The sequence below is a fragment of the Akebia trifoliata genome, chromosome 11, assembly GCF_017979445.1.
Source record: "Akebia trifoliata isolate Shusen 1 chromosome 11, ASM1797944v1, whole genome shotgun sequence".
Lineage (NCBI taxonomy): Eukaryota > Viridiplantae > Streptophyta > Magnoliopsida > Ranunculales > Lardizabalaceae > Akebia > Akebia trifoliata.
In genome coordinates, this window is record NC_141385.1 from 2,621,442 (window position 1) to 2,646,242 (window position 24,801).

Consider the following 24,801-nt stretch of genomic DNA (forward strand, 5'->3'; position numbering starts at 1 on the left):
AGAAAAATTAATTAATTAATAACAGGAAATCTCTGTTCAAAAAGAGAATAGTTCAGAGAAAAAAAAAAAGGAAAAAAGAGGCAGAGCCTCGAGTCCTACTCTTAAACAGTATGTGAACGAAGTTGCCCAGGTTTTAACGAAGAATCGTGATAATCTGACTACCCCACGTGGAAAACTCAATCGATTCATGACAAGTTCAAGAACCAAAGATCTGCACTCCTCGGGATACACAGCTGCACTTCCCCATAAAAAATTATATCTCGAAGGAACCGTATATCCCAAGGAGCGCAGATCTACAGTTCTCAAAGTTCTCACGTCAGGTAGTCAATTGTGTATGCCGCGTGGGGTGGTCAGATTATCACGACTCTTTAGTGAATATTTGAGATGGACTTCGGTCCTTTTTTATAGATTATCCCCTCCAAACTGCAAGATTAGGTTTACCCCATCGATCGAAAGGTAACGTCAACTTTTGTTGATGAATTAAGGAAGAAATTGGTAATAGTAGCTGTGATTCTAAGTCCATGCTCTCTTAGTACAGACCACGGTTGAGAGATGAAAGAACTCAGAGCATACTCAGTTTTTCTTTACTTCCTCCTTAAGATGAGAGATCAAGTTTGCGGTGTCTAACATTTGGAATCCCACCAACAAGGAATTAGGATCCAAACATGTGTCTGACTATGATAATAGTTCTTTTCATTCCCTCATACATTGTAAGAAATCTTGGTGGCAAAATAGAATATTTTTTGAAAAGTTACTTGCCTTTCACCCCTTTGAGGGTTGAATGTACATGTTCTCAAATAACCTGATTGCATTGGCTACTTAACCCAAACTTAATAATGTCTCAAAAGATCATCTAGTTTTATTTGTGAACATACACTTGTATATGATAATAACACTCATATAATCCAATATGATTTAAATGATATTCACACCTCCCAAATGTAAATAGCTCATACTTACTTGTTGCCATAAATGGCAATGACAAGCCTTAGTTTCTTGTCCCAAGAAACTAAGTAATTGCCTCATCTGTAGAAGAGTAACTTGTGCATAAATGATGATACCCACATGTACAATAAGCCAATATGATTATCGAGGGTATAGCTCAGTATTTGTCACCTCATTCACACTCGATGGCAGTGATAAATCACTCGTGGGCATCTTTGACTTCATTCTACCATGTACGCAAAATGCAGGTGGTAAAGGTAGGGAAAGAGAGGCAGAATAGCTACTGAGCATAAGAACCACAGTTGCCATTGTTGGCCTATCTGCAACACCTTCTTGAACACATAATAGCCCAATGTGGATGCATCTCATCACTTCGCTTGTCGAAAAACTATGCCTCAATGTTGGATCTATCAACTCTAAAGGTGTTCCCTCCATCCAATGTCTCCATGCCTATAATAATTCAACGTGTATTCATAAATTTGAATAAATCTGTCTTCCAAAACATACCATCTAAACTTCTCTACCAAATAAATAGAGCCATTTCAAAATTGGAGACACTGAAATTTTCTCGCTAAAATGTTAAATTATTATAAGCTATTCATCCACGTCTTAAATCTCTTGTAGAAAACCCTTCATTTATTTCCTACCCAAAAACCCATTGTCTCCTACTACCCTAAAAGTCCAATCTTGTTCTTGAAGTTTCAAGGTTTAGAATGAGGGTACAAAATTTTAGCCTAGAGGTTTAAGATGATGGGATTTAGCTTTGGAGGAGAAAAAAATAAGTTTGTTGCTAGAGGTTGAAGAAGAGTGCATTTAAGTCATTTTTTTTTTCAATCTCTTAAATAATATCAAGGTAAAGGGTATGCCATCAATTTGAAAACATAGGGTTGTACCTCAAATAATCAAAAAAAAAATTTTGAAAGTTATGTCTAAATCACCCAATTAAAAAAATAAAAATATGACCAAATATTTACACTCACATAGCTTAGAAGGTTTTCGAAATGCTCTGATTCTTGGAAACTGTTGTTTCTCTGACCACTCACAGTCTCCAGAAGCAAGACACCGAAACTATAGACATCTGATTTCACTGAGAATTTCCCGTGCATTGCGTACTCTGGGGACATATAACCACTGCATGACATTACCAATAAAATAACTCGATATGAAAGATGATAGCAAGCTTTAACATTTTTTATTTAAATAAATAAATTTCCTGCTAGTCATTTCTTTTTCTTTGGCCTTCTCTAATATATTTATCATCCTACATTGGTAAAATAATAAATAAAATAAAAAATAAAACAAAACAAAAAAAACAAGGATGAATAATCTGAAATTTTATAAAATAATGAACAACATTATTAAGAATTATAGTACTTACTATGTTCCGACTATTCTATTAGTCTTGCCTTCAGTCTGATCCATTACACAGAGCCTTGCCAAGCCGAAATCTGCGATTTTGGGGTTCATCTCCGCATCTAACAAAATATTGCTAACTTTTAGATCCCGATGAACAATTCTATGTCGAGAATCTTCATGAAGATAGAGAAGGCCCCGAGCAATTCCTCCTATGATTTTGTAACGCATTTCCCAGTTCAAAGATGCACGCTTTGTTGGATCTACATCATCCAAGTTAAAAAATTAAGTTAGGCCTCAGATAATATGGCAAGTCCTTATCAAACTAGGCATACTCTGTGCAATACTATAAAAAATAATAATTTTAATAAAAGGAATCTCTCTCTGATGAGTGCAAAATAAATAAAGCAATGGAATGGAGCCAAACCAAATATAAAGTGATCGAGGCTTGTGTTGGGCACGAACTCGTAGATCAGGAGTCTCTCTTCTCCTTCGATGCAAAAACCTAGGAGCTTAACGAGATTCCTATGCTGAAGCTTAGCCACTAATAGAACCTCATTTTTAAATTGTTCTTCACCTTGTCCAGAATTTCTAGAGAGCCTCTTAACTGCTATTTCTTGTCCATCAGATAGCCTACCCTGAGAGCATGTAACAAGAATTTGAAAAAAAAGAAAAAAAAAAAAAAAAGAAAAAAAAAAAACCTAGCTGATTCAAATAAAAGTATTGTTGCTTTCTTTTTTTGTTCTTATTTTGTGTATGTTAACCTTTGAGTACGTTACCTTGTAAACTGCACCAAATCCACCTTTGCCAAGCTTATTTGCATCAGAGAAATCATTAGTTGCAGCTTCTATTGTATCAAACTCGAATTGCAATGAATCAACACTTGTAATCTCCTCCCCGTCTTTGCCAAGGTAAGGAAATGGAAAATATGTACCAAATAAGTAAATATTTTTGACGTTTGATGTGCAAAATCAGCAATTCGTACAATATCTTAGGAGAAATGTGTAAAAAGCATTCCCAAAGATGTATCACATAAGTAAATCTCAAATTGTGAAATTGAATGATTGGAAAATAAAGCTCACACTTCGCATATGTTTGATTGCATATTTTCGTAGAAAAACCATTTACCTATCAAGCCAGGAAAATATCTACTGAACCTTTCCTGGGCAATTGATTGTCTTAGTTTGGGAAAATACTCTTAGTGAGAATTCATTTTCCTTTCCACATTTTTATATGTTTTCACAAGAAATTCATTTTCACAAGAACCAATTTTGTATAAAATTTATTTTCCCCATAAAATATTTTGTAGGCAATCATACACACCCATAAAAGCTACCTTGATGATCACCTTGTTTTATGTCTCTAGAGATTTTTGGAGGCAAAAATAGTCGAATCCAATGAATTTAATGATGTTAGAAACTTAGAATGGATTAGATGTTAGAAACTTACTATTAACTATTTCCTTGGCCTTTCTCTTTCGTGAACAATAGCATACAATGGTGGTGGAAAGAAGTGCTACTGCAACGACCGAAGGAACTACTATAACTACAATAATTGGGAATGAATTTCCCTTCGCTGCAAAAATAAGATCAAAATTTTCATAAGTAACACACATTGTTGAGCATCAAATTTCAAAACTAAATATATTGGCAAAAGTAAAAGAGTAGAACTTCAATCTAACAAGTAATAACATTTTTGAGATAATGGATTCTCAACTGGAAATTGGGAAAAAACCAAGGTCATTTTTCAGGACATATTCATTTTCAATCAAATGGCCCTATCCCCAACCTTACTTTAAGTCTACATTTAGACCAAATTTCTAGAGATGATGAAATAGTTAATGCCATCCAGTCTATGCCTAAAACCAAAGCCGCTCATCTAGACGGATTTTGTATGGAATATTTTCAATCGTTCAAGCAATTTATGCGAAATAATGTTATTACATCCATGGGAAATTCTTAAAATCATATGAAAGGCTAAGGTTCATTAGCTCAGGAGTCACTCCTAAGCGAGGGAGACGTAGATTGAGTAAGAGGTGAGAGTGGGAAGTAACGGGATGTCATGCACAGATTCATCCACAAACCCCTATTGATAGATCGATGAACGTATTCATCAACTTCCATAAGAGGAATAGAGCCAGCCTCTACTTCCTAGATCTTTCATGAAATTTGTTGGCTAGTCTTAGGCGACAACTTTATGTGCTTGATCCCCAAAGAGCAAAAAACTAAAACTTTTGAAATGTTCAAATAAATTTCCCTATCCAATTCTTTATATAAAGTTATTTCAAAGAAATTGGCAAATAGATTTGCAATGGTTCTCCGTATAATAATCAGTCTAAGCTAATCAACATTTATCAAAGGCCAAAATATTTCAAAAAATATTTTATTGTTTTCTTAACCTTTGAGCCAAAACATATGTGTCAAGATGGATCAACAGAAAACCAACACAAAGTTAGAGCAACTCCGGCAAACTCTTTACATGTCAAATGTTCTTTATTATAAAGAGTAATTTGACAAAATAAGAGTTAAACACACTCTACTCCCTCAAGTTAAAGTAGCGAACACAAAAAATCAAGAAGAAGAATTGCTACATACAGCAAAGTCCTTTGGCTCGTTATTAGTAAAAATATAACATAAAAATATATTTTTTAGCTAGATCCAGGTTGTTGAACTGGATAACTACCAAACTCTCAAAACTTAAGATTAAAATTCAACGATGAAAAATAATATTTTTTTTTCAAATTTCTTAGAATTTCGTTTTCTAAAAGCTTGTGACTTCGGATCATGTTTTCGGATTTGAAAATGTGAGGTCATGACTCTTATTAAGATTTAAGTCAATCTTCAACAAATGAAAGATTTTTTGAGTCTGTTGGAGCACTCAAAAAATTTTAAGCTAGCGAAACAACATTTGTCAGATTTTAACAAAATATGCTCTTTATTTTCAAATTTAATATTAATTATTTCTCAAAGTTTTGATGATTCATTCTTTGATAAGTTCAAAATTAACCATACTTCACAGAGAATAATTAATATTTATTACATGATTTCAATTTAATTTATCAATCACATTCAATCTTTTTTCTATTATAACTGTTTGATTTTCCGATCCACAAACATTAGCTTTGTTTAGTGAAATATAAGATAAAAAATCATTGATAAAACTTATGAAGGTGGTTCCAACTGATCTACACTTCTACATCGTATCTTAAACATTTTTCTTTTAGTATTGTAGTTTAGATAATTTCTCTCGAAAACTGTTTTTAATCGTTTGCATAAATTGAATTGAATTTAAAGTGAAAAAATTGTCGGATTAACGTTGTCTCTACGGTTCGACCCTTGCTTGTCAAGGTCTTTATTTTGTTCTTATTTTATCATAATCTATAGCTTGATCATGGGGCCACGAGGAGCCAGATTCTTTTTCTTATTCTTCTTACGCTGCTCACCAGAAGGTGGGATAGCCCTGACAAAGTGATAGACAGAAATGGAAAACTCCGAGAGGTCAATGTTCATGACGTTGGAAGAGGGGTTTGGTGCAAAGGAAAATAAAAGTAAATGAAAGGAAGTGATATCTACTATCTGCTCGGCTTGATTAATAAGAGCAAGTCGTGCAAGTCGTCGAAGCAAGAAAGAAGGGGAAGGACAGGTATGATCTCCTTCAATCACTTTCCTTTGGACTTCTATTGCCACCACTCTATTTTCTTTGACGAATCTGTGCTGTTTTTTCCTAACCTTTACAACAAAAAGGGCAGAATAATCTGCAAAATAACGAGATTCAGATTAGACTGACTTGCACAATCAAAATATAATAAAAAGAAAAATAATACCAGAAACCTAAAATGTGGATTACCCTAAAAGGCTTGAGGAACCCTAAATCCCTCACAAGAGACACCGGAGCCAAACTTTCAATCCCTAGAGATGATCAGGGGACCTTTGTACCACCCTTTGTTAACATTGAGAAGATATGGTACTAGAGCGACAACTACATTTTTAGAGGACAACGAGTAGTACCCAAGGTACTGAGGGATGACTTTCAAATTGTATCTAAAGAGGAAGTCATTGGGGATTATCTCCAATTCCTCCAACCTCTCTACCAGGCGATAAAAGATGTCTGACCTTTGGCCTAGGGCCCGATTTATTTTACTAAATACCTCCCTAACAAAGGGAGAAAAGGGGAAGCTTAGGCCAATGTACACTAGAATTTCCCTTTGAAGGCATTTGTCAGGGTTGTTAAGGTCTTTGCAAACCTTAACAGACACAGAGGTAGTGATTAGAAGCTCCCTACAAAGTTGGACAATGTTGATGGCCATTGAGAAATAGGAAATTACGGAGGATTAAAAAGTAAAGAGGGAAAAAGATTACCTCAGAATGAAAGAGGTAAAAATGGTTGGAGGTTTGAAAAACTTTGAAAGCACTAGAAGATGAAGTGATAAAGACAAAAGAACAGAGGAAAGGGATGATGATGGGAATCCCTTATTTATAGAAGGGCAAGAAAGAGGACGCACGCTTGAGGAGAATAACCTATTCATGCCTAATCGTTGCAACCTTTGGATTTAGTGGAAACGTTAGTGAGGCACGTGGACGATTGCAAATAAGAGACAATTCGTCTCAATCGTCTAAAAAGATTTGAAATGACGCTACATTTAATGCGTCGATTTGTTGAAGATAGAGGTAATGATGGGACATCATGAAAATCAATCAGAAAAAGAACACGTGTCTCGAGAAGATGGCAAGACTTCACATCTCTTCAAGAGGGGGTAAATGTAGAGGATAGTATGTTATCTAGACCGTACACGTGTCCAAGCCAATTAAGCGGTACTATGTGCAAACCAATACATTCGAACTTGCCCAGCAATAGGACAGACCAAGGTAGAGGCGTCTAACCTGGCTGATAGGGCAGGATAGCATTAGTAAAAACCTGGCTTGTCTGGCAGGATAGGCCTAGTCTGAGTATCTCCGTAATATTGGGTTACACGTATCAAGTATAGAGATCTTGGAAGAGATTTTCCAAGAATCAGAGACTCAATATCAAAGATCCCAATTCTGTTTAAGATCCTTGTAATTAGGAGATTCATCGTGATCACATCCTGATTGAAGGGGAAACCCTGATTCGAAGGAAGGATTTATAAATAGAGAAATCAACATAGGCAAAAGAATCTTTTTGGCCAATTAAGAAGAGAGATAAGAGTTTTTCTTATTATTCTTCTACAACTCTAACTTGAGTATCGGAGGATTATTGGTAGGTACCACATCGGTGCTAACAAGAAGGATGAGAGAGCAACTTCGAATCAGTAGGACAGAATTTATCAAGGTATCACGAACTTCTACCTCTACATAAGTCAATTTTAATGTCACTCTAGCACGACTCCTTACAAATTTATGGTTTGGCAAAAAAAAATAAAAGGAAAATGACCCTCGAGAATTGTTTTGCAAAAGATTTACAAAAAAATCCATCCAGGCAATACGGACCATAAAGGACAAACATTATAAAAAATTTATCCTCCCAAAAGCTTTTTGAAATTATTTTTCTATAAAATACCTGAAATACCCTCTTGAATCATTTCAATAAAACCGTCATAAAAATACTTATGTCAAATCAATTTTTGTAAATATTTGGGATATTTCTATGACTTAAAACTAATGACAATCCTTTTGATATATATTTGTTGAACAAGCTTTTTTTTGTTTTTTAATATAATAAGGGGTTCAAGGCATTTAAACCTAAGACCTTGGGAGCATTCTCCCAAGGTCTTACCACTTAGCTAAGTGGTCCTTCTTACAATCCCTTTGACCTTGGTCTTTTATTTATGACCAAAAAATAAATACCGTTACTTTTTCTTCCTTACAAAACCAATCCTCTTCAATCTATTATATTATATCAATGATTGGTAGTGATGACGATGTGATTATTATCATCGCCAACACCATGATCATCATCATCATTGAATATCATTGTCATCATAATAATCACAATCATAATCATAATTGTAAAAAGTAATAATTGCATGATTATCCGTATCGTACACGTGTCCACACTAGTTAAGTGGTACCATGTGTGAGTCAGCATTCCCAACACTATCCAGCAGTAGGACAAACCAAGGTAGAAGGTGTCCAACCTGGCAAGTAGGGTAGGGTAGCATTAGGGCAAGCTTGATCTGCCTAATAGGGCAAGTCTAGCTTGGGAAGTTGTACAATCCTGACTTACGCATGTTAAGTTCAGAGATCTCCCTGAAATCCTAGACCCAATCCCAAAGATCCCAATTTCGTTTAGGATCCTGGTAATCAGGGCATTTTCCGGGATCGTATCCCATCAGAGAGAGAAATCCTAATTCGAGTGAAGGATATATAAATAGAGGAATTGATAGAGACTAGAGGATATTTTGACCGATTAAGAAAGAACAGGTTCTTCAGTTATTATTGTTATTCTTCTACAAACTCTAACTTGAGCGTCGGAGAATTCTTGGCAAGTACCACACCGGTGCTGCACAAGAGGGAAGAAGGAGCAACTTTGAATCAGTAGGGCAGAATCCATCAAGGTATAACCGGATTCCACCTCTACAATAATCATGATCACCATCACCACCATTCATCGTCATTGTCATCATAATTATAATTATGATCGTCATCATGATTACCACCACCACCATCATCATCATTCATTGTCATTTCATCACAACCATGACCACCATCACCCCTATCACCATCATTCATCGTCATGATCACCATCACCCCCATCATCATCAATCATTGTCATTGTCATTGTCATTGTCATCATAATTATGATTATGATCATCATCACCATTGCCATCATCATAAAGGATTGAAAATTAATCAATTAGAGCATACTAAGGTCAAGGAGTATGCCATCAATTTTTATATGTAAGGTTATCCCTAATATTCATCAAAATTTGAAATGACTATTTCTCAAATTAGTTACGGTTTGCTACTAAATCAAGTATTTGAAAGGGTAGTTTAGGTATTTTATAAAAAAAATTCAAAAGATCCTTCTCGGTCTAATATTCTATAAAGAGTGTATTAAATTGTCCATATTCCCTATGAGAGGATTTTTAGGTACGTGTTTTTAGAAAATAGACCTCTAAAATCATTTATTCAAAAATAAAATAGTGTTTTTTTTTTTTTTTTGGGCTAACCGAGTGTCCAAGCCAGCTTGCACGCACCATGACTAATCTCGGGGAGGACTATCACAGCAACCCACCACCATGGTCCCCCAGTAGAAAATAATGAATTTAAAAAAATAAAAATAAATCCTCTAAATTTTCTACAAAGGGTTAATTGAAAAATGTTGGACTTAAAATAAGATTAAGTAGAATTAATACAAACAAATATCATAAAGATTGAAAAGCTTGAAGATGATGATGGGCATTTGACTCTTTTCCCATTAATCTATAAAGAAAACTGAGGTCAAGGGAAGCAAGTTGTTCGTTTCAAAATATTGGGGGTTGTATAAAAGTAGGGTCTGTGTCTAAATCACCCATTTTAGTAGGATAATTTTTCCTAAAAAAGGGAAGTTGTGTTATTTAGAAATTATGAAAATAATATAATATTTCCTTTTAAGCAAGTAAATATCAATTTTCAAAAGATTCTGTTACGTTAAAGAAACGTTAATATAGTATCATCCACAACGAAGGTATCCCCACTATAGTTCAAAGTTCAAACCAATCGAGGGTCACCAAAAGTGTTATTAATCAATTCTCATCAATGGTTTAGAATTTAGGGAGGAAGGTTGGCCCGGGCTGACTCCAATATTGAAAAAGGATAATTATCGGTCTTTGGCTTATCCAACGAGTGGCCCCAAGTGAGAGAATAAATGCTTTCCCTTGCCTTCCGTCAGTCTGTTTGAGTCGTCGCAGACCGATAAATAATTGAGAGATTTACGGGACAGACATATCTGTTGAAATTTTATTTAAAAAACCTCTTTACTTTATCAAGTTTGTTACGTTAACAAACCTTATTTTATAAATCACGTTATCATGACTAAGTAAGATTTCAAATATTATTTTGGTTCGTTGAATGTACATGAATTATCAAATTAACAATCCAACGACACAGACTTCTAGATTTCTAACTCAACATAAAAGAATTCAAAATAAAAAACTTTTTTGATGTAGATTGTAGGTGTTGAAAATGGATGGTTAACTAATTCTTAGATTTAAAACTATAATACATCGATGAAAAATAGTTTTTTTTTATGTGAATTGTTTTTTTTTAATTCTTATAATTTTACCCTTTATAAACCTGTGGCATTAGATCATGATTTTGGATGTCATAAATTCATACGGTTTGAATCCATTCCAAAGTATGTGAAGTAATAAATTTATCTTATAAATAAGAATATTATGATGTTGGATTCCACTATAGGGTATGTTAGGCAACAAACTTCAAAAAGTAAGGTTCCCAACTCCAAGAAAAATTTTCTAATAAAAAAGCAATAGTTGAGTGTGTTAGGTAAATTTCTCTAAATAATATTAGAATAATGATTTGGATGCTCCCCTCTAACACATCCCCCATATCTCCTTTCGCATGACATGTGTTAGAATCATAGATTCTTTTCTTCGGATTTCACAACTGCACGTATATATATGAGATGTATGATTGTGTTTTGTGGATCTTAAGGGGAAACATCTATGGTTCTAACTCATGTCACGGTAAGGGGCATAAGAAAATTACCTACTAATAATATTAAAGAGTCGAGATTTTTTTATGACCCTCTAACATACAATCTGTGACATGGAATAAGATAAACATAGATATGTACATCTCATAAATATGTACAATTGGGTATATGAAGAAAAAGACCTATCCACAAGAGGAATAAGTCAAAGAGGTGTCGAAAAATCATGTTAAAAAGAACAATTCAAATATTCTAGAATATGCCACAACGGAGTACGTCAAGAAGGTGTCAGAATATCATTATGCAATATTAATAGAACAATTAAAATATTAACATACCACGACAGGAGGAGTAGGTGAAAGAGGTGTCAGAAAATCATTTCTTCAATATTAAAAGAATAATTAAAATTACAAAAGTAGTATTTTGGTAACGCATTTCCTACGTCACACATTAAAGACCAATAAATGTACTTCGAAAATTGTATTTATTGAGTTTGATTTCAATTTCCATAAGTGCAATAAATACCCTCACATTCCAATTTCTGAAGTGTATTTATTCTACTTTAGCGTGTACCTTAGAGGTTTCATAATTATATAAAACCACATTTAATAGCAAAAGGGATATAATATCATATATGAAGTATTGTAATAAATTGTACATAATACTCTAAAACAAATCTCAATAGGATAAGCAAATTAAGATATTGAGTTTGATTAGAATGAGGAGGATTAGGATAGATTATTTGTAACATTAAGATTGATTGATTCTTGTAGTGTAAATAAAGTTCTTATAATCTAATTAAAGAGAATATATAAAACCTATTTTTATATTTATTTATATGTGACTTTAGATAGAATGAAATAAAGACACTGAACCCAAATATTTATATTGAAAGATCAAGTGGATACTTACAATTTGTGATAGTCGGAGGAGGTAGTGATGGTGGTGGCGGTAACAGTTGAGGAGAAGCGAAGGGAGGTGGTGAAGATTCATAGAAAGGATAAACCTCGAACCTTATATTACAACTTGGTTGAATAAATCTTCCACCTGCTGTTCCATTGGAACAATTTGGAATCTGATCCACAGCAATTCTTAAGCATCTGTAGCAATCGGGTCCAGATATATCTGGTGTGCATTGCACTAGCCCATATATTTTCGGAAAGTTTATGTAGTTTGCGTCATCAGTTGCAAAACTATTAGTTGAAGATCCATTAGTAGCTCTTGTTACAAGGCCATCCATCAACCGGTTTAATATCTCATTAAACTGATCTGGATTTGAGATATTGTTTGGATTCGACATACACCAACTAGGCTGAATCTCCATGTTAGAGAAGATGGATCGATTAGCGTACCTTAAGATACACTCTTCATATACTACAATTGACTCTATTTGGGTTGGACAACGTTGGATGATAGCTTTGCTTGCATCTTCTACACAATTCTTGCATGCTTGGGCTGTAACGTCGCCTCTACAAAGGTAAAGACCATACGCTTTATCGGGGGGACTTTGGCCGATGGTGGTGTTGTAAAATTTGTTATTGGGTATGGCATGAGATGATAAAGAAGAGAGGAGGAGGTTGACATTAACAGAAAATGAGCTATCTCTAGTGTAATTGGCGCCTCGACAATTGTACATTTGAGCTGTGATAAGATCACAACGTATGAGGATGACACAAAGAAAGAAGAGCAATCGCCAGGAACCCATTGCTTGTTTTTGCCTGATTTCGATTGGAAATGCTTCTTAGTAATTAATATATGGATTGATGAATTATAGCTTTAATTTCGGATTATTCTATTTTGAAGACTTGGAAGTAGCGAGAATTTAGAAAAGAGAAAATTATAAAATAAATAAATTATAATTAAAATTATTTATCAAAATAATATCAATTTTTTTAAAATTACCAACAGAGAAACAAATCGCCACTTTAAGTGCTGAATTTATTCAAAAAAAAAAAAAAAAATTATCCACTTTGAAATTGACTGAGGACAGTTTTGTTTAGAATTAGTCAAAGTCAATGGTGGAGGGAGGTTGTCAAGTGGCAGTCATCCATTAGCAGCTGGACAATTGTTCTCCATTTGAGATGGACTCAGCATACACAATCAAAATTATTTAATATCCGTCTTACTTCACTTCACACGTCTTCCCTTCCATGGCTAGGCGACAAAATATACATTTAAAGTCATGGATGTTGGAGTCTTTTCTTACGAAGACCAATTTTCCGCGGAAAAATTATAAATAAGAAAAAATCATAATTAAAATTATTTATCAAAATAATATTAATTTTTTAAAAATTATCAAAAGAATAACAAATCAGCACTTAAAGTGTCAAAATTTTATTTGCTTTTATAAAAAAATGAAAAATCGACACTTTAAGTATCAAAATATTTTGAATATGATCGTTTGTAAACATTATATACACTACAAGAAATATGATTTATAACCACAAACTATTGTGATCTTTTAGGGTATTTTAGAAACACTCCTTATAAAATTTATGATAATAGATTTATCCCCTTACAAAATGTAAGATTAGGTTTAGCCCCCCCTTAACTGTAAGTCAAGGTTGTTTTTTCTTGATAACTAAAATGTGAAATTTGATATTTTCTAAATTTTGATTTAGTAATTTATGTATTTAAAATAAATTTTGAAAAGATTCAAAATTTTACTATTAAATCATCAAGAAAATGCAACATTGACTTACGATCAAGGGGTGAGTCTAATATTTCATTTTGCAATGGGTAAACTTAATATCACATAGTTTACAAGAGGGGTGTTTCTAAAATACGCTGTCATTTAATAGAAAGATTTTAGCCTTAAAAAAAATAAAGAGTTCTGGACAGACTATTTTTGCCACTTTGTATCTCCTTGATTATGCATCCATCTCTTAATAGATCAATGACTAAAAAAATTAACTTGATTGCGATAGTAAATTTGAGTAACAAAAAATGATCAAGTCGATCCATCAAAATCACCTTTAAAAAAGGATTTTGTTAACAGGTGCTCTAAGGGCACACATTAAAGGGTAATAAATACACTTTGAAGATTGGAATATGAGGGTATTTTAGTAAAAGATAATTTTTTCAAGGTCATTTTCGATACAAAATCCAATTTCCAAAGTGCACTGTGCACTTAGGGCACATGCTAACAAGACCCTAAAAAAATCCAAACACTAAAAATCACCTAATTATTTTACATATAATCAAATCACCAATGACTTAGTTATAGGATTAATCGCCTAATTGTCACGTTATAGGTATAGACAAGCTTATTAAAAGGTGGCATTTGCAAATGTTGATGTATCTAAAAGGCTTATTTATAATTTAAAGTATTGGTTAGAGAATTTTGTATAAATTAGAGAGCAAAAAAAAATGATATTTTTGTAATTTTAAAAATAAAACAACATGATTTTAGGTAGTAATTACATGAGTTATAATTTAATAACTTTTTAACTAAACTAACCTGGATTATATTAAATTTAAATATACAATGAGAGCATTTATAACCACTTAAATTTTGGTGTCAAATAACTTATTCTCACGGTTTTAAAACTCGTTTTGACATCTCATCTCATTCATAAGCTAGATTGGGTCGTTTCAAACGAATTTTCCAATATGTTTGAGTAATCTCGTTCAACAATGAGAAAAATGAATTATGATTTTAACTCTTGTCGGATATATTGATTTTTCTATCCATCTCATTGGTAGACAACACCAATACACATTAGGCAAGTTGTCTCGGTCTCAAGTGAGATTTAAATTATGCTTCTACTCTTACCTTCTTTCATTATAACAGTAAAAAAATCGTATTAGAATAACATTATCAGAACATTATGCTAGAATTATAGATTCTTTTCATCGAGATACAAGTGAAATCTTGATGAAAATATCTATAATTTTGTGTACAGTAATATTGCCGGCAATGTTCCTCACAATGTTACTTTGGCATTATTCATGGTGTAGATATGGAAAAGTATTTTAGATAATTTAAATATTTTAATAGGATTATTTAGTGACTACATGTTAAGTAAAAGATATCTATCCATCATTTTCGGTGTAAAAAGTCAAGATCCAAGGCAGAACTCTTAATTACAATTCACACGGCTTTCAATAAAATGACACTAATTATATGTATCATCATTATGACAAAGGGGCAAAGGTACTGACGTCATACTATTATTTTACTATTTTTTACAACTAACAAGGATTAAATTACATCGATAGATTAAATTATAATTATTATTATTATATTTTTATTAATATCATATGATAATATTATTGTTGACTCTAAGATATTTATTAACGTTTAATGATCCTGCAAAAAATCTTGATATTGATACAAATATTAATTTATATTTAAATACAACTTATTAGTATATAAAAGTATACAAGTTGCTTTCATGAAATTATAATGCTTTATAAAATTAAAGAGTCATGATTTTCTGACTAAAAAATTTTTAATCGATCTATACGTGATTGATGTGGCAAGGACATAGAAATATAGAACTTTTCTTTGGGATACACTAGGGAAATGGTCAACAATTCTGTGTCCTTACCACGTCAATCAAGTACAGATCGAATGAAAATTTTTGAGTTAGAAAATCATAAGTGAAATTAAATTTGATAAAATTATTTTGATATAAGTATGATTGTTGTAGTAAAATATAGTTTATAAGTGTTTGAGTCATAGGTGCCCTTATAAGTTGTCTCTGATAATTGTAACGTCAAATATACTTAGGTTGATCAGAATACTTGATAATTTTTTCCAATAACATCTTTATTCATTTTGTCTTTTAATAAAAAAGACTAGGATATTCTAAGTTTTTTGCATAATAAATGCTTATTTATATAATTAATACTTGTCTCTTTCATAATAAATGCTAAAGGCATTTAATTTTTAAAATAAAATGTATTGTTACAATAAATGATTTGACAATCAAAGGAAATAAGCATAGTATTATTGAAAAATAAAGTGTTGGAAAATAGTAACATCCCCATAATATCTTTGTTGTTAGTATTATCCTATATATATATGGGAAATGTTCAGCATCAAACATTTTGGCAAACATTTTGCCCAAACATTTTTCAAAACATGAGTTAGAAATTTTGGAATTGGCTGATTTTTGGTGAGGATGATCTCTACAGTGAGGAGATCATTATCACCAAAAATCAACTCATATTCCAAAACTTTTAACCCCATCAAAAATGATTTACAAAAAATGGACGGTCCACGATTTTTCACCTTGTAAACATGGGGCTAAAAGTTTTGAAATGGAATGATTTTTGGTGAGGATGATTTCCTCACTGTAGAGATCATCCTCACCAAAAATCAGCCCATTCCAAAACTTCTAACCCATGTAGGACAAAAATGATTGGCTAAAATGTTGGCCAAAATGTTTGATGCTGAACGGGACCTATATATATTGGGAAATGTTCAGCAACAAACATTTTGGCAAAACATTTTTCAAAACATGGGTTAGAGGTTTTGGAATAGGCTGATTTTTGGCGAGGATGATCTCTACGGTGAAGAGATCATCATCACAAAAAATCAGCCCATTCCAAAACTTCTAACCCCATCAAAAATGGATGATTCACGATTTTTCAACTTGTAAACTGGGGCTAGTGTAGAGATCATCCTCACCAAAAATCAGCCCATTCCAAAACCTCTAACTCATATTTTGAAAAATATTTTGTCAAAATGTTTGTTGCTAAACGGGACCCTATATATATATATATATATATATATATGGGAGCGGTTCGGAGGCCATAAAGTTTTACAAGTTTTAAGCCAAGTTTTTTGGATTGTTAGATTTGAACAGATCCAACGGTTTGCAAGCGTCTGACGGTTTTAAAGATAAAACAGTAAAAAATTAAAGTTGCCCCCTATTTAATTTTGTAATTCTTTAAAACTCCCTCTCTACAATCTCTTCTTCCTTTCTCTCTCAACTTACAGAAAGAGAGAAACTTTCTCTCCCTCTCTCTCTCTAATCTCTTGGGAGAGGAGATGAAGCAAGTAAATTTAGCTTTCATTTTTCATTTTGCTACAGAATCTCTTTTTTCAAGTTGTTCTGAATCACTACCAAGCGGGCTGGACTAGCGCAGTTATTCTATATAATAATCTCCAATCAATCCTCTAACCTTCCATCTCAAAGAATCCCACATCATGAACAAAGAAAAATTTCATCTCACATAGTAATATAGTCAAACACCTTGTGGGTTTAATGGATTCACACCAACAACAAGGGAAACTTTCTTCCATCCTTCATTACACTCACAATCAAATGGAAGCATGGCCATTGTTGAGGGTTTGGTTTGGAGAAACGCTGCCTAAGAGCATGGCTGTTGTTAAGTCTTTGAGAGATGGAGAGAGTTGAAGCTCTAACCTGGGGAAGAGTTGCATTCATGGCTTCTCCACATCTCACCTTCTTAACTAACCGTTAGGGAGAAAAAAAATCGTATTTTCTAAAGAAAAAAAAATAAATACATTTTCCATTTAGCTCTTGTTCGAACCCTTTTTGAGAGAGAGAGAGAGAGGGAGAGAGAAAGTTTCTCTTTCTGTAAGTTGAGAGAGAAAGGAGGAAGAAAGTGTAGGAAGGGAGTTTTTAAAGAATTAAAAACTTAAACAAGGGGCAACTTTAATTTTTAACTGTTTTATCTTTAAAACCATCAGACGCTTGCGAACCGTCAGATCTGTCCACATCCAACAGTCCAGAAAACTTGGCTCAAAACTTGTATAACTTTATGGCCTCCGAACCGCACCCTATATATATATATATATATATATAGGGTGCGGTTCGGAGGCCATAAAGTTTTACAAGTTTTAAGCCAAGTTTTTTGGATTGTTAGATCTGAACAGATCCGACGGTTCGCAAGCGTCTGACGGTTTTAAAGATAAAACAGTTAAAAATTAAAGTTGCCCCTTGTTTAAGTTTTTAATTCTTTAAAAACTCCCTTCCTACACTTTCTTCCTCCTTTCTCTCTCAACTTACAGAAAGAGAAACTTTCTCTCTCCCTCTCTCTCTCTAATCTCTTGGGAGAGGAGATGAAGCAAACAAGTTTAGCTTTCATTTTTCATTTTGTTACAAAATATCTTTTTTCAAGTCGTTTTGAATCACGACCAAGTGGGCTGGACTAGCGTCAGTTATTTCTATACAATAATCTCCAATCAATCCTCTAACCTTCCATCTCAAAGAATCCCACATCATGAACAAAGAAAAATTTCATCTCACATAGTAATATAGTCAAACACCTTGTGGGTTTAATGGATTCACACCAACAACAAGGGAAACTTTCTTCCATCCTTCATTACACTCACAATCAAATGGAAGCATGGCTATTGTTGAGGGTTTAGTTTGGAGAAACGCTGCCTAAGAGCATGGCTGTTGTTAAGTCTTTGAGAGATAAAAAGAGTTGAAGCTCTAACCTGGGGAAGAGTTGCATTCATGGCTTCTCCACATCTCACCTTCTTAACTAACCGTTAGGGAGAAAAAAAATCGTATTTTCTAAAGAAAAAAAAAAACACATTTTCCATTTAGCTCTTGTTCAAACCCTTTTTGAGAAAGAGAGAGAGGGAGAGAGAAAGTTTCTCTTTCTGTAAGTTGAGAGAGAGAAAGGAGGAAGAGACTGTAGGAAGGGAGTTTTTAAAGAATTAAAAACTTAAACATGGGGCAACTTTAAATTTTTACTGTTTTATCTTTAAAACCGTCAAACGCTTGCGAACCGTCGGATCTGTTCAGATCTAACAATCCAAAAACCTTGGCTTAAAACTTGTAAAACTTTAAGGCCTCCGAACCATTCCCATATATATATATATATATATATATATATATAGGGGGCGGTTCAAGGGCCATCTGAGAAACCGTCTAAGAAAACTTTCGTTTTTCAAAATAAGGGTTAGAGGTTTTGGATTGAGCTGATTTTTTGCAAGGATGGTCACTATGATGAGAAGATCATCCTCACAAAAAATCAGCTCAATCAGAAACTTGTAAATCCATCAAAAGTGATTTACAAATTAGTGATAAAAAGTGGTAAAAAATCGATGGTCCACATTCTAAATCACTTTTAACGGGGTTAGAAGTTTCAGATTGAGCTGATTTTTTTTTTGGATGATCTTCCCATCATAGAGATCATCCTCACAAAAATCAGCTCAATCCAAAATTTCTAACCCATATTTTAAAATTTTATTTACCGTCGAAAGTTTTCTTAGACGGTTTCTCAGACGGGCCTTGAACCTGACCCATATATATATATATATATATATATATATATATATATATATATGGGTCCCTTTCAGCAACAAACATTTTGGCAAACATTTTGGCAAAACATTTTTCAAAACATGGGTTAGAGGTTTTGGATTGGGCTGATTTTTGGTGAGGATGATCTCTATGGTGAGGAGATCATCCTCATCAAAAATCAGCCCATTCCAAAACTTCTAGCCCCATGTTTACAAGTTGAAAATTTGTGGACCGTCCAGTTTTTGTAAATCATTTTTGATGGGTTAGACGTTTTGGAATGGGCTGATTTTTGGTGATGATGATCTCCTCACCATAGAGATCATCCTCACCAAAAATCAGCCCATTCCAAAACCTCTAACCCATATTTTGAAAAATGTTTTGCCAAAATGTTTGTCAAAATGTTTGTTGCTGAACATTTCCCTATATATATATATATATATATATATATATATATATATATATAGGATTTTGCTAACCTGTGCCTTTCGAGAGCACGTTAAAGTGAATTACACCTTGGGGACTGATTTTTGTACTGAACCTAGTTGCTTGTTCTCAAGGTGTATTTAATGTTTTTTAACGTGTGCCCTTCGGCATCGCAAGTTGTACTTCATGTTGGCCATTGTTAGTCTACAGTAAAGCTGTAGTTCTATTAACTGCAATGAGGCCACGGATTACACATGGAGGAATCATTACTTGGAGGACGAATGGTTATACAATATTTTAAATATGGAGCAGCCCAAATCTGTTTGAGAATCAAACTGGTGCTTGGTTTTGTTATTCTTGATTGTGGTATATTGCAACCAAACAGGCCCAATTTTTCTAATTACATATTAAAATAATTTGCTTGGTAAAGACAAGATGAATCATCGGAGGGGCATTAAGGGTATTTTGGACTTTTAAATCATTTCTTCTATGCGGCTTTAAGTCTTCACACTAAAATAAATAGAATGGCAGAGGCGTTTTTTGCTAACTATAAATTAGGCATGTCATTTAATACACAATGGTGCATGTAATTGGTGGAGGATTGCCCTCCTCTCACAGGAGCGGATCCTATGCAACCAATCAGCCATGTACTGATCATGATTTGGAGAAGATTTGAAGAAAAAAAAATTAAAATCATTTTTTGTGTCTGATATTTTGGATTGAAATTAAACAGTTGTTGACTTCCAACATTTCAACCTAAGGATTTTAGTATTTGTATGACGTCGTACATTGTCAACCGTCATACCAAACTACAGGATATAAGTATGGTAGAGGATATGCTCTCTCCTCCCACATCTCAACAAATGGCGAGTTAGCCACAATTTAGGGATTGATGCCTAAAATATTTCTTTTTTAAAGTTTCTTTTGATTGTGACTTAAGGTATGGAAGGAGGGTTTCCTTCCTCTACCTTGTGTTAAATCTCCCATATTTTATTAGAATAATTTTTCCTATAAAAAGGAAATTGTGTTATTTAGAAATTATGAAAATAATATAATATTTCCTTTTAAGTAAGTAAATATCAATTTTCAAGTTATTAATCAATTATCATCAATGGTTTAAAATTTAGTGATGAAGGTTAGCCCGGGCTGACTCCAATAATGAAAAAGGATAATTATTGGGTCTTTGGCTTATCCAACGAGTGGGCCCAAGTGAGAGAATAAAATACTTTACCTTTTAATGCCTCGTAAGTCTAAAAGGAAGACGCGTTCCGTTCCCTTCCATCAATTTGTACGAGTCATCATAAATCAAATAAATAATAGAGAGATTTATCTGACAAACCCATCTGTTGCAGTTTTATTATAAAAAAAAAAAATACTTACATTACGTGAAAATTAAAAAATTCTACAAAAAAAAAAATTAACGAGTCAAGGTCCACAAATTTAAAAATTCGTATTTTGACGGTCTAAGATCGTTAAAATTCTTGATGCTCCCAGATTTGACGATTTAGAGCTGTCGAATTTCTCTCATCCTTCATTAATTTAACAGATTCAACCCGTCGAAAAAAAATATTTGACAATGAAACATTCGACACTAGTTCGATCTCTTGATTCATCGAATTTTATGAAATTTGACAAAACATTTTCCAAAACCTCTAACTTATGTTTTGCCAAAATGTTTGTTGCTGAACTTGACCCATATATATATATATATATATAGGGTGGCGTTCAGAGACCCTAAAGAGAACCAAACATTGTACCAAACATTTTTCAAAATAGGGGATACAAGTTTCAAAATTGGTTGTTTTTTTGTGAGGATGATCTCTATGGTGAAGAGATCATCTTCACTAAATACCAGCTCATTCTGAAACTTCCAACCCTAGTTTACAAGTTAAAGAACAGTGGATCGTCCGTTTTTTGTAAACTACTTTGATGGGGTTAGAAGTTTCGGAATGAGTTGATTTTTGGTGAGGATGATCTATTCACCATAGATCATTATCACAAAAAATCAACCCATTCTGAAACTTGTATCCCCTATTTTGAAAAATGTTTGGCACAATGTTTGACTCTCTATAGGGCCTCCAAATGCACATTGTGGTTTGCTAGATGTGACTATGACCAATTTAAAGCAATCTAGAAGGGTAAGTAAAATAAGGCCAAGTAGTGTGCCCTTATAAAATAGACTTGAGAAATAGGAAGTAGGTTCAACATAAATAGGAAAAAAAAAATTGCAAAAATTTCAATTAATTAATTTTTATGAAAAGAAACGAACTTTATAAATGTCTCCATCTTAAATATACATGTGAATATTTCATAAAGATAGTTGGAGCCTCAAACCAATTCAAGTTGCAGAAAAAAAAAATTATGATATAAAATTTGATATCAATTGAAACATGATTCAAGCCAAGTCAATTTTTAGTATTTAATTGGTAGTGAAGGCTCGTCAACTCAAACTAACTAAACTAACTTGAAGAGAGATTGAGAAGACATCACAAATTGGAATGGAAGCATCAACTATATATTTATATAATCGAGGCAAATATTACAATGCCTACCTATTTATGAAAGGGGCACTAAACAATATTTAGATTTTGAACAAAATTAAAGTATTGCTAATGGAATTAGTATATCATTAATTCTAGGAAGGCTCTTCCCATCGAATTTGAGAACTGCCAGGAAGGCCATGCTTTGAACAATGATATTCCACTACACCACCTTGGTGATAAAATTTACACCCCAACTCAGACATCTTTTCATTAGTTGGATATGGAAATTTTTTTAGGAAGGGCATGAATTTTTTTTATTTATTTAAACTCCACATTTAAGGAGGGGTCCCTAATTGATCAACAAAAAAAAAGGGTCTTTTCAAATTTGAGAAGAAGGTCCGATAATATGATATATATGATTAATAATTAAATTCATCTAATTTGAGAAGAAAGTCCAATAACAAGCTTAAGATTACCTTTAGTGTAGTGGGCGTAGGGACCCAACAGGGGAGAGAAGGGGCAGTTCCACACGACCCCCATTTTTTGTGGGGGTATTTTAGACACTTCTCTATGTTTCAGTGAATATTTGAGACACCCTGTGTTTTCTCAAAGTGAGACATACCCCATTTGACCTAGTTGCTTCCAATTCTCAATTTTATGGTTGATTTAGAGACCCCTACTACATTAGTGAATATATGAGATACCCTTATTTTTGTAACCAAAACCATTAATTCCTGTCATCTTCATGCTCTTCAACCTTATCTGTTAATATTTTTGTGCATTTAGTAATACCCCCTGCAAAATTGATGGTATTAGGATTATCAGATTATCCCTTCCAAAATGCAAGATTAGGTTTATTTCATCGATCAAAAGATAACATCTCCTTTTGTTGATGAATTAAAGAAGAAATTGGTGATAGTCATCGTTTTAAAACTCAGTTTCGCATCTCGTCTCATCCAGGCCCGATATTGAGTCGTCTCGGACGAGTTTTCCTATATGTTTGAGACGTCTTGTTAAAAAAAAAAAAAGAAAAAAAAAAAAATTTGAACTTGAATCCTAAATCTCAGTCAAAAAAGTGACTTTGTGAGTTGGTCTCATTCAGCTCCGATATCGAGTTAACTCGAGCGATACGTCTTGGTCTCGGACGAGTTTTAAAACCATGGTGATAGTGGCTGTGGTTCTAATTCCATTCTCTCTTAGTACAGACTATGGTTGAGAGATGAGAGAACTCAGAGCATACTTTGTTTTTCTTTACTTCCTCCTTAAGATGAGGGATCAAGTTTGCGGTATCTAACATTTGGAATCTCACCAACAAGGAACTAGGATCCAAACATGTGTCTGACAATGATTATAGCTCTTTTAATTCCCTCATACCTTATCAGAAATCTTGGTGGCAAAATAGAAATTTTGTTTCAAAAATTACTCACCTCTCGCCCCTTTGAGGGTTGAATGTACATGTTCTCAAATAACCCGAATGCATTGGCTACTTAATCCAAACTTAATAATGTCTCAAAAGATCATGTAGTTTTATTTGTAAACATATACTTATATATGATAATAACACTCATATAGTCCAATATGATTTAAATAATATTCACACCTTCCAAATGTAAATGGCTCAAAGTTACTTGTTGCCATAAATGGCAATGACAAGCCCTAGTTTCTTCTCTTAAGAAAATAAGTAATCACCTCATTTGTAGAAGATTAACTTGTTTGTATATGATGATACCCATATATACAATAAACCAACATGATTATCGAGGGTATAACTCAGTATTTGTCACCTCATTCACAGTCGATGGCGGTGTTAAATCACCCATTGGCATATTTGACTTCATTCTTCCATGCACGCAAAATGCAGGTGGTAAAGGTGGGGAAAGATTGCCAGAATAGCTACTGAGCATAAGAACCACAGTTGCCATTGTTGGCCTATCTGCAACATCTTCTTGGACACATAATAGCCCAATGTGGATGCATCTCATCACTTCGCTTGTCGAAAAACTATACCTCAATGTTGGATCTATCAACTCTAAAGATGTTCCCTCCTTCCAATGTCTCCATGCCTATAATAATTCAACATGTATTCATAAATTGGTATATATCTATGTCTTCAAAAACATACCATCTAAACATCTCTACCAAATAAAAAGGGCGTTAAATTAATTTAAGCTATTCATCCACGTCTTCAATCTCTTGTAGAAAACCCTTCATTTATATCCTACCCAAAAACCCATTGTCTTCTACTACCCTAAAAGTCCAATCTTGTTCTTGAAGTTTGAAGGTTTAAGATGAGGGTACACAATTTTAGCCTTGAGGTTTTAGATGATGGGATTCAGCTTTGGAGGAGAAAAAACATAGGGTGGTATCTCAAATAATCAAAAAACATTTTTTGAAAGTTATGTCTAAATCACCCAATTAAAAAATAAAAATATGACCAAATATTTACACTCACATAGCTTAAAAGGTTTTCGAAATGCTCTGATTCTTGGAAAGTGTTGTTTTTCTGACCACTCACAGTCTCTAGAAGCAAAACACCAAAACTGTAGACATCTGATTTCACTGAGAATTGACCGTGCATTGCGTACTCCGGGGACATATATCCACTGCATGACATTACCAATAAAATAACTCGGTATGAAAGATGCTAGCAAGCTTTAACATTTTTCATTTAAATAAATAAATTTCTTGCTAGTCATTTTTTTTTTCTTTGGCCATCCTAAATATATCTATCATCC

At 33.4% G+C, this 24,801-nt stretch overlaps 2 protein-coding genes across 2 annotated transcripts in view; both read right to left on the reverse strand.

Annotated features, from left to right (window-relative positions):
- Positions 1–763: 763 nt before the first annotated feature.
- On the reverse strand, positions 764–12,675 carry LOC147390308 (cysteine-rich receptor-like protein kinase 10). Its single transcript, XM_086457780.1, has 7 exons — positions 11,839–12,675; positions 3,748–3,873; positions 3,078–3,199; positions 2,726–2,936; positions 2,324–2,561; positions 1,926–2,076; positions 764–1,395 (listed from the first exon to the last, which is right to left on the reverse strand). The coding sequence occupies exons 1-7, from the start codon at positions 12,629–12,631 to the stop codon at positions 1,087–1,089; spliced, it is 1,950 nt and encodes a 649-aa protein (XP_086313906.1). The 5' UTR covers positions 12,632–12,675; the 3' UTR covers positions 764–1,086.
- An 11,041-nt stretch (positions 12,676–23,716) lies between these two features.
- LOC147390309 (uncharacterized) overlaps positions 23,717–24,801 on the reverse strand; it is a 29,353-nt gene continuing 28,268 nt past the window's right edge. Inside the window, exons 13-14 of the mRNA XM_086457816.1 lie at positions 24,519–24,669; positions 23,717–24,129 (exon numbers count right to left, since the gene is read on the reverse strand). Of these exons, the coding sequence (XP_086313942.1) occupies positions 23,821–24,129; positions 24,519–24,669 (460 nt within the window). The 3' untranslated portion in view covers positions 23,717–23,820. The remainder of the gene's footprint in view (positions 24,130–24,518; positions 24,670–24,801) is intronic.

What these genes read in the sequence shown, in the direction of transcription:
- LOC147390308 (XM_086457780.1), bottom strand. Translation starts at nt 12,631, where the DNA reads ATGGGTTCCTGGCGATTGCTCTTCTTTCTTTGTGTCATCCTCATACGT. An exon ending in GGCCAAGGAAATAGTTAATA is followed by an intron (nt 3,200 to 3,747) that starts GTAAGTTTCTAA and finishes ACCTTGGCAAAG; the next exon opens with ACGGGGAGGAGATTACAAGT. An exon ending in CCTCGATCACTTTATATTTG is followed by an intron (nt 2,562 to 2,725) that starts GTTTGGCTCCAT and finishes TGGATGATGTAG; the next exon opens with ATCCAACAAAGCGTGCATCT.